The 12,476-nt window shown below is 52.6% G+C and overlaps 1 protein-coding gene across 10 annotated transcripts in view; it reads left to right on the top strand.

Moving 5' to 3' along the window:
- The window catches only part of SH3PXD2A (SH3 and PX domains 2A), a 242,916-nt gene that overhangs the window by 123,281 nt on the left and 107,159 nt on the right, over positions 1-12,476 (top strand). For all 10 annotated transcript variants that reach the window (XR_008424913.1, XM_019459323.2, XM_019459324.2 and 7 more), the window contains one exon: positions 7,448-7,539. Coding sequence is in view for 9 of the 10 variants with exons in the window: in XM_019459323.2 (XP_019314868.1) it covers positions 7,448-7,539 (92 nt within the window). In the remaining variant the exon portion in view is untranslated. The remainder of the gene's footprint in view (positions 1-7,447; positions 7,540-12,476) is intronic.

Genomic DNA, 12,476 nt, shown 5'->3' with positions numbered 1-12,476 from the left:
AAAATTGACCGAGCACCAGTCGGGTGATTGTTTTATGTGGCACTTGAGGGCTGGGTGTCTATCAAGAGGGGTTCCAAAGGCATTTCTTTAGCTCCATAAATTAATTTAATGGGCAACATGGTTATGCGGTTAATATTTAATGATTCTGTGGCCTCAAAACGTCGAAGACTTTCATCTCACTAACAAGCGAGAGCTATACTTTAGGGGCTCCGACTAACAGTTTTATAAGTGACTCCATTTACCCCATTCCTGCGTGTGAAATACATGTTTGCAGTGTTTGTCTAGGGGATAAAATAAATATCCCAGGGCAGGGGGTGGGGTGGGGGGCAGGGAGAGAGAGTGTTTGAGAATGATCAACTCACCCTTTGCCATGGTAATGACGTTTATACAAGTCTCCATTTCCTGGTGGGTGCAACTAGAATTTTTTTTTGCTGCCCAAAAAGCTGAGATTGCTTCTATTATTCCGCCGTCCAAGATAGACTTGTTTTCAGGATCAATGGTTTTCTTTGTGGGAGGGATGAAGGGTTGGTTGTAGTCAGGCTGGGGGAGGGGGACAAGGCAGGATCTCCCCTGAAGAGGTAAAGATCTCCCACGTGATCCTCCACATCTATCAGACTCATTCTTTTTTTTTTTTTTTAAATTTTTTTTTCAACGTTTTTTATTTATTTTTGGGACAGAGAGAGACAGAGCATGAACGGGGGAGGGGCAGAGAGAGAGGGAGACACAGAATCAGAAACAGGCTCCAGGCTCCGAGCCATCAGCCCAGAGCCTGACGCGGGGCTCGAACTCACGGACCGCGAGATCATGACCCGGCTGAAGTCGGACGCTTAACCGACTGCGCCACCCAGGCGCCCCCAGACTCATTCATTTTTATTCCCACTTCCCAGATTTGAAAACTGAGGCTATTTCTGGGACGTGGTTCTTAGTCCCAGGCATCTGCCTCCCACCATGCCTGGCCCATCATTGGCTCTCACCTTAATAAAGAGGAAGGTTCATGTCCCAACCAAAACACATGCCTTTAAGAAGCACCGAGACCTCCTGGTATACTCAGTCCTAGATACAGGGAGACTTTGTTCTTATGGGCCCCATTCTAAGGGCTAGCCTGGGTCAGGAGTGTTGCTGATGGGGACACGGAGGCAGAGAGTGAAGATTGATCTGTTCCTGCCTTCCACGTGGGCTGGTACTCTGGAGGAACCCAACTGGTAGAATATCTCCATCTCCACAGGCCCAGATAGACCCAGGCAAAGCATTTCCAGCCTGGGATAAAGATGATTATGTCCCTTTCTCCTTGAAGACCCTCAGGGGAGCCCCATTGCCCATAAGAACCTCTGGGCGCTTGGCTGGGCCCTCTGTGGGCTCGTTCTAAGTGCTGCTCAGGCCTCAGCACCTGCCTCTCCTCAAGGCTCTGCAGTCCAGTCCGCCAGAGGTGCAGCCGTTCCCAGCTAGCCAGAGTCCCTTAGGCTGCCACGCCCAGGCCTTGCTAGTCCTTTTCCTGCAGATGCATTCAGCTCCCATGATGCCCCTCCTAGAAGCCTCCTGACTCCCCAGGGAAAGCCAACCACCCTTGCTGTTCCATTCCCCAGAAAACTCTGTGCCTGCTTCCATGCAGCACACCTATCCTCTGTAGGAGGGTGACTTCTGTGTGTCCACCTTCTCTGGACTGGGAGCAACCGGAGGGCCACATCTGTTATCTTTGTGTCTTCAGTAACAAGCAGGAAGCCTGGCTTCATGTGGGTGTCCAGCCAGTATCTGATGATAAAATGCAAGGATCACACACAAGCAGAGGAAACCTCTGAGGACGGTGACATGTCCCCGAAGCCCCAATGTACTAGGATCCCTTGTGAAATGGCTTAAATGCTACGAATTAGATGCTGTTTCCGTTTCAGAAGGATTTGCGGCTACACCCTTCAAAAAGAGAACTCCTGCGTTTGATTCAGAGAAGTTCTGTGAGCTCCCAGCTTCCTAGATAGGGATCCAGGAGGAACATTCCAGGCAGGCTAGAGGCAGCCCAGGGGTGGGGATGGGGGCAGAGAGTGGGCGTGTGGCCAGATGGGCAGGACTCCAGCCCCCTGTGTCACACCCCACCTGACCCTAAGTCCCTGGGCTTTTACCCAGAAGATTTACATTGATAAGAAATCAAATGATGCCCCTGGGGCACCTGGGTGGCTCAGTCAGTTAAGTGTCTAACTCTTGATTTTGACTCAGGTCATGATCTCACGGTTATGAGATTGATCCCTGCATCAGGCTCCACTCTCAGGCGTCAGGCTCCACGCTGAGCTTAAGATGCTCTCCTTCTCTCCCTCTACCCCTCTCCCCTGCTCATACACTCTCTCTCTGAAATTAAAAAAAGAAATCAAAATGATGCTCCTAAAAAGAGGAAAATGTTTGATCCCATGGAAATAGCAGGGCATCCACAGTTGTTTTGCCAAATGCGGAAGTTTGTTTTTTGTCCTTGGGCAGACATTACCCAGAGTGGCAAGCTTCATGGAAGGGGGTCATTGGGTCATTTCAAAGCGGGTCTGAGCTCAGTCTGCCTGGGGCCCCCTCCCATGCCACTGCACTTGAAAAACCAGGCTTGTGGCCGCAGCATCTGGGTGGAGGTCTCAGAGGCACACAGTGCAGCCACCCTCTCCCTTATCTGAATCCGTGTCTTCTAGAATGATGACGTGGTACCAAATGGTGGCCCAGGTCACTGGCTCCCAGAAAATGGTCAGGACAGGCCAGGAGCTGGAGACCTCAGGGCAGTTTAGGACTGGGGAAGGGAGGCACTGGAGGGACGGGCTGGTGGCACACCTGGGTGGCTCTTCAGCACGTCTTCACTAGTCTCCCCCATTCCTAGGCACCCCCTGCCCTTGACTCCTTCCGTTGCCTTGTTTCTCCATATCTGCTCTCAGCTAGTTCACGGACCCCCTGGACCACAGGATGGCAAGGTCAAAAAGGGACTGATTTCAGCTCAACCGACATTGGACAGGGGCCTGCATACTCTAAGCAGCCCCACAGGGCACTGCCCCCTCCCTGGGTGCCGAGGGCTGCGAGGTCATACTCATTCCAGCTCTTCCCACCTAATCTGAATCAGAGTCCTATTAGAAAGGCTCAGTCAGGGGGTGCCTGGGTGCCTCAGTCGGTTAAGCGTCCAACTCTGGCTCAGGTCACAATCTCGCAGTTTGTGAGTTCGAGCCCCGTGTCAGGCTCTGTGCTGACAGCTCAGAGCCTGGAGCCTACTTCAAATTCTGTCTCCCTCTCTCTCTGTCCCTACTCCCGCTCATGCATGTGCTCTTTCTCTGTCTCTGTCTCTCTGTCTCTGTCTCTCTCTCTCACATCTCTCTCTCTCTCTCTCTCTCTCTCTCTCTCTCACACACACACACACACACACACACACAAAATAAATAAATAAACATTAAAAAAAAACTTCAGGTGCACCTGGGTGGCTCAGTCAGTTAAGCATCTGACCTCAGCTCAGGTCACGATCTCACAGTTCATGGGTTCGAGCCCCTCATCAGGCTCTGTGCTGACAGCTTGGAGCCTAGAGCCTGCTTCAGATTCTGTCTCCCTCTCTCTCTCTCTCTGCCCCTCCTCCACTTGCTTGCCCTCTCTCTCTCTCTCTCTCTCTCTCTTCTCTCTCTCTCTCAAAAATATACATTAAAAAACTTTTTAAAAATTTACAAAAAATTTAAAAAAAAAAGAAAGGCTCAGTCACATAGAATGATAGGTCAGACACCGAATTCACTAATAATGGTGCTGTTTGTAGTGCTGGAGCCACAGACTGTTAGAGATGGAAGAAACTTCAGAATGTCTGTAGCCTGCATTTGTCCCAGCTGTGTTTGATGGGCTGTCAGTAGGAATCGTTGGAGGACCTGCTCGACAGTCAGAGACCTGTGGGTAGCGCTGGAGGCAGTACTAGACCCGGACGGAGCACAGGCTCTGGACTCAGACGGCCCAATTGAAGATTCTGCTACTTACTGGCTGTGCAGCCTTGAGAAATCACTTAACCTCTGTGCTTTATAGTTGCTTCTCCTTAAAATTGAAATCATAGTCATATCCATCTCTTAGAGTTCCTGTGATGATTACATGAGCCAATCCTTCAGCATGCCATGATTATCAATAAATGCTGATCTGAACAAAGCTCTACAGGTTTCTTCCCTGCAGGACTTCTCAGAGCCTTTGCTATACTAATGAACATGGTGATCTCCAAGACCAAGGTGGGCCATCTACAAGGCACGATTTCACTTGTACCCACAGAATCACTCTACCTCACCAAACAGGTTTTCCTTGAGATAGTTTGAGATTCCAGAGTTAGTCTGCTTTATCCTAGAAGAAATGACAACCAGAGAGGTGAGGTGAGCTGCCCAAGGTCATGGGCAAGTATATAAGGGCAGGACTGGAATTAGAATTGAGGTCTCCTGACTCCCATGCCAGTGTTGTTTCTAGTATGCATCACTCCATTCATCTAGAGAACATAGCAGCAAAGACAACAGTACAACAACTAAAATTTACGGAGTGCTTACTCAGTGCCAGGCACTGTGCTAGGCTCCTCCTAGTTACAACCTCACCTAGCCTCCTAACAAATAGGTGCCACGTCATACCCATTGTACTGAGCTCAGAGAGGCCAGTAACGCATTCAGCACCACACAGCCCATGAATGGTAGAGCCAGGACTCAAACCCATGTCTGGGTGGCCCTGAGGCCCTGACTTAACCACCCATAGCATAAATCCTGGATGCCCAATGGCATTGGCATTTCAATGGCCTGGGTGGTACCCTTGAAAATACCCATGTATGGCCCCCACCTGCTCCTCTCAGAATGGCTGGATTTGGGGGTTTCCCGGCTCTGGCAGTGATTGGCAGCCCAGGCCTTGGGGGCCACACTGCTCAGCACCTAGCTCTCCTGCCAGATAATTTTGGCAGATCTGGGCTTGGCGGCAGGGCTGATGGAAGCTGTGCTGAGCTGGGAGCCTCTTGTCTGCCTGCAATCAGGATGAGCCCTCCATGCGGCTCCCTTCGGGGCTCTCTGTTCAGTCAAGATGCCACGGAGGTTCGACCAAAAGGCCTCTTTGTCTGAAGCCCTCACGGCCCACACGTCCTCTGGCCCCGGAATGCCGGTCTCTGTCGGCATGAAGAGCCCCTGTGTTCGCTGCTGGGGCGGCGCGAGCCGTGGCTGGCCAGGGGCTGCGCCGGGGGCGGGTGGCAGCGTGCTGAGCTGGGAGGGTGCTGGCGCTCCGGGCCCGCTGGAAGCCAGCCCTGGCTCCCTTCCCTCTTCCTTTCAGGGAGGTCACCCTGGCAGCGAGCGTGCACACAGCCTGGGTCCCTGGTAATGATTTCCCCCCTGCCCAGCCCAGCCCTTAAGTTCTCCTGCCAGGAGCCCTTGCCGTGCACAGGCCTGATTTCCCCCCCGTCTCTTTCTGTCTCTGTCTCTCCGTATCAGTCTCCCTATCTCTCTGTCTGTCTGTCTCTCCATCTGTCTCTATCTCTTTGTCTCTCTCCCTGCATCTCTCTGTCTCTGTCTCTCTTTTTCTTTCTCTCGCCTTCCTCAGTTTATCTTTTCCCTTTCCCTCTACCCTTCCTGGGGGAGGAAACAGCACATGCCACGTATTTGAAATGAAAACCTGAACACTTTGGGGCAACTTGCACTGATTCTACCTCCAGAGCACAGGGCTTCATTCTGCACTTACGCAGAATAGTCTCAGTGTCCCCGTCATAAACAAAGGCAGTGATGTCCACCTCCAGAACAAAACGGAGTGACACCTCGTCAGACATGCTCTTGCAAGGGCAGAAGCTGTGTCTGGCTCATCCCTGTGACACCGGACACAGCCCCATGTCAGGCACGCACTGAAAGGCCCTCCCTGTTTGTTGGATAATTGGAGTCAAGGGACTTAGGACGGTGCCTGAAGCATCGCAGTTGCCCATTACATGTTAATTTCCCTTCTTTCCTATTTCCTGACTGCTCATGGGTGTGTGATCTGTTAGAGACCCTTGGAAAGCCCTGGCCTCTAGAAAGAACAGCTGTGAGTTGCAGAGTGTTGCAGTCAGGTCTTGTCTCATCTTGCCCAGGTGTGGATATGATATCAAAAAGGGCTGTCATGCTGGGATGCCTACTGCTCAATCCCACACTTGAATGCTTTGCAATAACACCATCCCAAGTTTTCTCCCTTCTCCTGGCTCTATCCCAGAGTTCCCTTGGCCCTGTCCCTCAGCCCTGCCTTGGGAGCAACCTCTCCCATCTGTTTGTGCTAAAGAATCCTTCCAGTGTCTTCTCTGCATACTGAATCGAGCAGCCAGGAGCAGGGCTTCACCTGGTCTCATGCTCCCCCGCGGCCTCCGCGTTGGACTGGGGCAGGTCAGGGGTCCCGGGTGCCCCAGGCTGCAAGGTACGCAGTATGTGCTGGTCTGGTGTGCAACAGGAACTCTGATCACCTCTGACTGTGACTCCTCACTTTCCAGCAGCAGACTCTCAGCCCTGTCGGGGTGACAGGCTCACAGCTGGTGCATGCCCCTACCTGGACACTTACCCCTGTACGGTGGCTGCCTTCTCCTCTCTGCCTGTCCAAATACTGCACATACCTCTTCGCTAGCTCATGGCCACTCTTCTAAGAAGCCTTTGCAACCCCTTCAGCTCTTACCACTCTGCCAGGCATCCTAAACAAAGCCCTGCTGGACCAGACTGGTGGTCCCTCTCCCCTCGTTTAGTGCGCTCAGGCCCCACGGAGCCACTATGCTTGGTCTCACCACCCTCACTTGACCAGTTAATTCTTACCCATCCTTCAGAACTCAGCTTCAGAGTCTTTCCTGAAACCGCCCCCCCCTCCTCTCTGCTAATCTTCCTGGGTCCTATCAGATTCTGTCATAGCACCCTGTTGTGCTTGGTAGAACTATCCGCTTGTCATGAAATAATTAATTGTGCAGTCAGTATTTAGGGGCTGTGACTAGCAGCTGTGTCCAGAATGTGACTGGTGGGAGATGAGGCTGGTAGAATAAGCCCTTGGGTTGGCAGGCTAAGGATCTTGGACTGACTCTCTGGGCAGGAGGGAATCCTTCCAGGGTTCGTGCCGAATGACTGGCTCCCGAGGGCTCCGAGACCTAGGGCTCAATGGTCATTGTGATTTGCTTGGTTGGCTGGTGTTTAGTTGGTGAACTGGCTAGTTGAATGGTTGGTTGGTCGAATTGTTGACTGGATGGTTGATAGATTAATTGGGGTTGGCTGATTATTTTTATTAGTTGACTAGTTGGTTAGTGGATTAACTGGCTGGTTGGCTAGTTGATGGGGTGGATGAAGAGTTGTTTCATGTTAGCTGATTAGTTCAGTCGCTGATGAGTCGTCTGGTTGGGTGGCTGGCTGCATGACGGTGTCTTCCACAGCACAGGCCTGGAGCCTGTGCCGTCACCGTCAGACTGAATTGACCCTGCTTTTGACTTTCATCAGGCCTAATGCCCTTTCTTCCTATATTTCCACAGGCACTTGTCCGACTGCCTCCCCACATTTCACAGTGTGATGAAGTCTTTCGGTTCTTTGAGGCCCGACCAGAGGATGTCAACCCCCCAAAAGAGTAAGTGGTAGCTCAGTCATCTCCTGTGTGCTTTGAGGTGTGGGCTAAAGCTGAGGGCAGGCTGGAGAGGCTCAGGATGTGGGCACACAAGGAAAGGGGGAGCTGGCAAGGCCAACCAGGCCGGGGAGAGATGGGCCAAAGGTATGAAGACCATTGTTCCCTGTTGCCCAAGCTTGCTCCTCATTTCCCTTTACCCCAGAGCTGACAAGTGGGGCTGTCTCTGCATTTGGGGAGCAGGTTTTCCTGCAAACTCTAGCTCACAGGTTACTGTAAGGAACAGATGAGATCAAAAAAAATATAATGGACCCTCTGTTCAGATGCCCAGGGTTAGCAGTCATTGCTCTTAATTATTGATGCTCCCAAGCTCCCAAATGAAATGTAGGCCTTCAGAGGGGGCGGGGGGAGGCATGTGCTGCCCAGGCTGAAAACTCACCCGCTGAATAACTCTTGGGCTAGTTTGTGATAGACATTAGTAGTCATGTTTACAGAGAAGGAAACTGAGGCCCAGTGAGGTTAGGTGATTTTCCCAAAGTCACACAGCTGGTTGCGGATGTGACTGGCAGGAGGCTTGAACCCAACTCTTGGATTCCTAGTGGTCCAGTGCTGGCTGGTATTTCCATATTTAGAGAGGAATGGGGAACCAAGCAGATCTCCCTCTCTTCTCTCTGGAATCAGGTTGCTCTGGGTCTAGTGTTTAAGATGACCCACCCAGTGATGCTAGCTTCTCACATACATGACCAGACTCCATTGTGACGGCCACGCTCTCTTGCTCAGAACAGATCCTCACCAGAGTAGGTTCTCAGTAGAGAGAGAAATCTGGTTTCCACCCAGGAGCAGATGAGCAGAAGAGGGCAAGCAGGGAAAATATTGGCCAGGGGAGAGGGTGGGGAGAGGACCAAAGGGGGTGCTGAGAGATCCCTTCGTTCAATAGCTTTTTTCCCCTAAAATCTTAAAGTACCAGGATGAGTGGCAGAGAGGCAGATGGGGTGGGTACAACAGAGGGAAAGGAAAGAAAGGTATGGAGGAATGATCTGGGACAGGTGGGAAGAGGCAGGAGGCCATCTGGTGATGGGGAGGGGAAGCCTGAAGACAAGGGTGTGTGTCACATGGCTCCAGGGGCACCACTTACTGCATTTTCTGTGAGTGGCACCCATGGAGGTTGTAAAGTGCACAGCCTGCACACCCACACATGGCAGTCTTGCCTAAAGGGGCCCTTCTCTTTTCAGTCATACTATAAGACGAAGAGCCTAAAATGGCCTAGGCCCTTTTGGGGGCAAAAAAGCCACCCAGCCCAGAGCCTTGGCCCAACAAAAGCCACCTTCCTGATGGCTGCCGTGGGCTTAAGAAACAAGCAAATGCTACAATCCATCAGAAACTCATCGGTGACTTGTTCACAGGGTAGACTGGTTGAGAGCCAAAGGGAATAGGATGTACAGTGTTGAGTTCACACCCCAACTCTGCTGCTTCCTAGCCACACAACTGCAAGGCAGCTCACTCATATGGCTTCCCCGAGCCCCATTTTTCTCATCAGTAAAATTCGGATGACATGAGGGCTGGGCAAGAGCTTTGTAAATGACAAAATGAGACAGAAATGTGTGTTTTCACCAGAGGGAGAAGCATCGCTCTCACCATACCTACCATATGTCAGGCTCATAAGGGTTTATATATTCTCATCCCCACATTACAGATAAGGAAACAGACTCACAGCAGGAGCCTGAACTTGAACCCAGGTTTTTCTGGTTCAAACAGAGGCCTGTACTCTTTCCACCCTTCCCACCTGCCTCCTTGGTTTAGAAGGGGTCAGGGGGACCATGGTCCTGACGCCTCTCAGTGCTCCTCTCTGTCCTCCCCTCTCTGTGCTCCTGCCCCAGCCCTCCTCACTCTCCCAGGACAGGAAGTCTCCTGAGGCGCCAGCAGTGTCCCTGGTCTATCTGGCCCTGCTGCTCCCCTGCTGTGATGGTCTCACAGAGTCTCTCCTTCCTTTTCTGTTCTCTGTCCTTCCATGGGGAGAGAAGAGATGCCCCTCCCTAGGTGGTTGTCATTGGAGACACATGTGATTGTGTGCCCACAGGAGGGCAGAGGGATCGTTGCTGGTGGGTGAAGTAGCAGTTGCATCACCACAAAATCACTGAGCCTGCCTTTCGTTCGTACTCCTAAGCCCATTCTCTGCCAGTCAGCTAAATAAATTGGTCCTGTTTCACCTCTCCATGGCAATAGTGCCCATCTCCAGAAAGCCCTCAAGGAAACTGGGCTTGGGGAGACAGTTGTGCATTGGGGGGGCAGTGGGCACGGCTTTGCAGAGCCAGGCTCTGGGGTCAGAGCCTGCTACTCAGGGTTCTATGATCTCTGGCCATTTGCTCGACCTCTCGGTATTTCTGTTTTCCCATCTCCAAAGCACGACGTAGAATTCACGGGACGGTGAAGAGGGCTTAGAGGGATACCAAGTGTAGGAAGATAACCTGGTCAGTGCTATTGGCTCGTAGGAAGTATTCAACAGTTTTATCCATGGAAGGTTGTAGAACAGAATGGAATGTGGTTCAGTGCACACTCCACCCTACAGATCACAGCCTGGCTTTTGCAGGAAGGGGTCATAAAGCATTTGCCTCTGAGTCACTATGGCAGTGGGGTTATCGGCCTCTTTTTCCAGGTGGTGCTAGTCACCTGGGCTGGTTCACAGCTGGTCTGGCAAGAGATGGCCTGGAAGCCGTCCCATGTGAGACAGACCTGAGGCTCAGGAAGCAGGGTCAACTATGGACAGACAGTTCTGAAGGGCTTCTCCTCCCCGGTCCCGCTCGGCCTCCAGGACCTGCCAAGAGACTCGTGTTCCAGTCTACTCTGTGCTCACCATAAGAGCCCAGACCTATAGGTGACCCTGGCCTGACAGGCTGACGATTTATCAGCCAAGTGCCTGCACCCCCCTCTCTGAGAGCTGCCTGCACCTTCCCAGACCGCAGTCCACCTCCCCCTCCGTCCTGAAACATAAACACAGGATCAAGTAACAGTGTATTTTGACTCAGGGGCGACTGTAGAGTGGCTTATCAAATTATCAAAGCCTGTGGATTTAATTGGAATTTTGCAGATAACCCCCTGCCTCTTTCAAGTGTGCTGCCGCAGGGGCCCTCGAGCGTTCACAGGGCCTGGAGTGGGGCGACTGTGTCCCTTTTCCATCTTGCTGGAAAGGCAAGGCTGCGGCAACCCAGCCTTGATGGGGGAGGTGGAGCAGAGGCCTGAGCCCCTGGGCTCTGATCCCCAGCCGCTCACTGGCTTCTCTGGGCGAGAGAAGGGTCCTTCTCCAAACTGCTAGACCACCAGCCCCGCACAGAAAGGATGTTCCCTCTAGACACTTTAGGTGAGCCCGACACAGAGTGGCCAAAGCGGTGTCAGGTCTTCATGCGGCCACTCCAGGAGGGCAGCTCTTGTCCTTCCTCCTCCTGTGAACACTGACATGCACTACTGCCTTGTCGGCCCCAAACCCCAGCGTTATTCTAGAGTCATCTCTTCCCGTCACACCCCTCCATCCACGTAGCACATCAGGCGGGCACTGCCTTAGGAGTGTTTCCAGACTCTGACTACATCTCCCCGTCTTCCTGCTGCCACCCGGAACCGCACTGTCGCCGTTCCTCACACGGATTCTGCCTCGTGCCCAGCCTCCCTGCTTCTGTCCTTGCTCTCGATGGTCCCTATTCAACATCGCAGAAGGAGTGATGCATCAGACCATGCTGCTCCTCTGCTCCACATTCTGTTCCCTCACTGCAGTTATGGTCGCTCCCTCTCACGGGGATGTCAGTTCTGGGAGACTCGGAACTTGTACCTGTTCTCTTCATGCCGCATCCCCAGCGCCCAGAGCAGGTGCTCAGAAAACACCTGCCAAAGGCAAGACCCATCATCCAGACTTCATTATGTAGTCTTACACGGGAGATCGACTGCGACGTGATTTTACAGAGATCAAGGCCCAGAGAGGTGAAGTAGCTTACCGAGGGTCACCCAGCTGGCAAGCAGCAGGGCCAGGATTCAAACCCCAGGCAGGCTGGCTCCAGGCTGACACGTTTAACCATGGCCCTAACCCATCACTCAGCTCATGGCTCCTAAGGTTTGCCACCTCCTCAGCAGCGCCCCCTCCTGGTCCCTGCCCAGCCAGGGCAGGTGGAGACGGGCCTTGGCCCCTTGAACAATTATTTTCTTTCCAAGGATGATGTGTTCTTGGAAAGCCAGCAGTTGAATAGGAACGTACACACACACACACACGCGCGCGCACGTGTGTGTGTGTGTGTGTGTGTGTGTGTGTGTGTGTGTGTACATGTGCACATAGACATGTGTATGCATGTGTGTCTTGATGGTGGGGCCAAAAGGAAAAGGAAGACGTTAGCCTGATTGGTCACTGATTGGTCTGTACTCTGCATATTGTCTCATTTAAATCTCAGGCCACCCCTGAAGTCAGTACTATTATCCCTATTTAGCAGATACGGAAACAAAGGCCCTAGCTGTACATGGCATGTCCCAGGCCACATAGCTGAGAGGCAGGGGAGGCAGGCCTCAAACAGGTGTGCCTGGGAATGGGAGGCACCGTCCTGTCACCCCCGCCCCACCAGTGGAAGGAGCTGAGCATATCTCCCCCCAGCCCATGGCCCCAGGGTAGGAGTGGGCAGGAATGGGCGAGAGAAGCTAGTGATGATGTTTCTTAGGCTCTTCTCTGTGGATTCTAGAGCTGTGTGGCCGGCTTGGGGTAGGGACAGCTTTAGTCACCAAATACTAAAGGAGGCAGAGAAAGACACACCCCTGGAGCTCAAGGGCATTCAATGCAGGACAAATTCCAATTCCGGGTGGTCCTGAGCCTTAACTCTGACAACCAGTGGAGCCTGGCCTCCTGGAAGCTGTGCCTGGCACCGCTGCAGTGCCTGAGGTGACCCCTGGCTGTGCATGTGGCCTGCCCGGGCAGG

This window comes from Panthera pardus, unplaced genomic scaffold (genome assembly GCF_024362965.1).
Source record: "Panthera pardus isolate Hobbes unplaced genomic scaffold, ASM2436296v1 HiC_scaffold_22, whole genome shotgun sequence".
Classification (NCBI taxonomy): Eukaryota; Metazoa; Chordata; class Mammalia; order Carnivora; family Felidae; genus Panthera; species Panthera pardus.
This window is presented reverse-complemented; position numbering and strand designations above follow the sequence as displayed.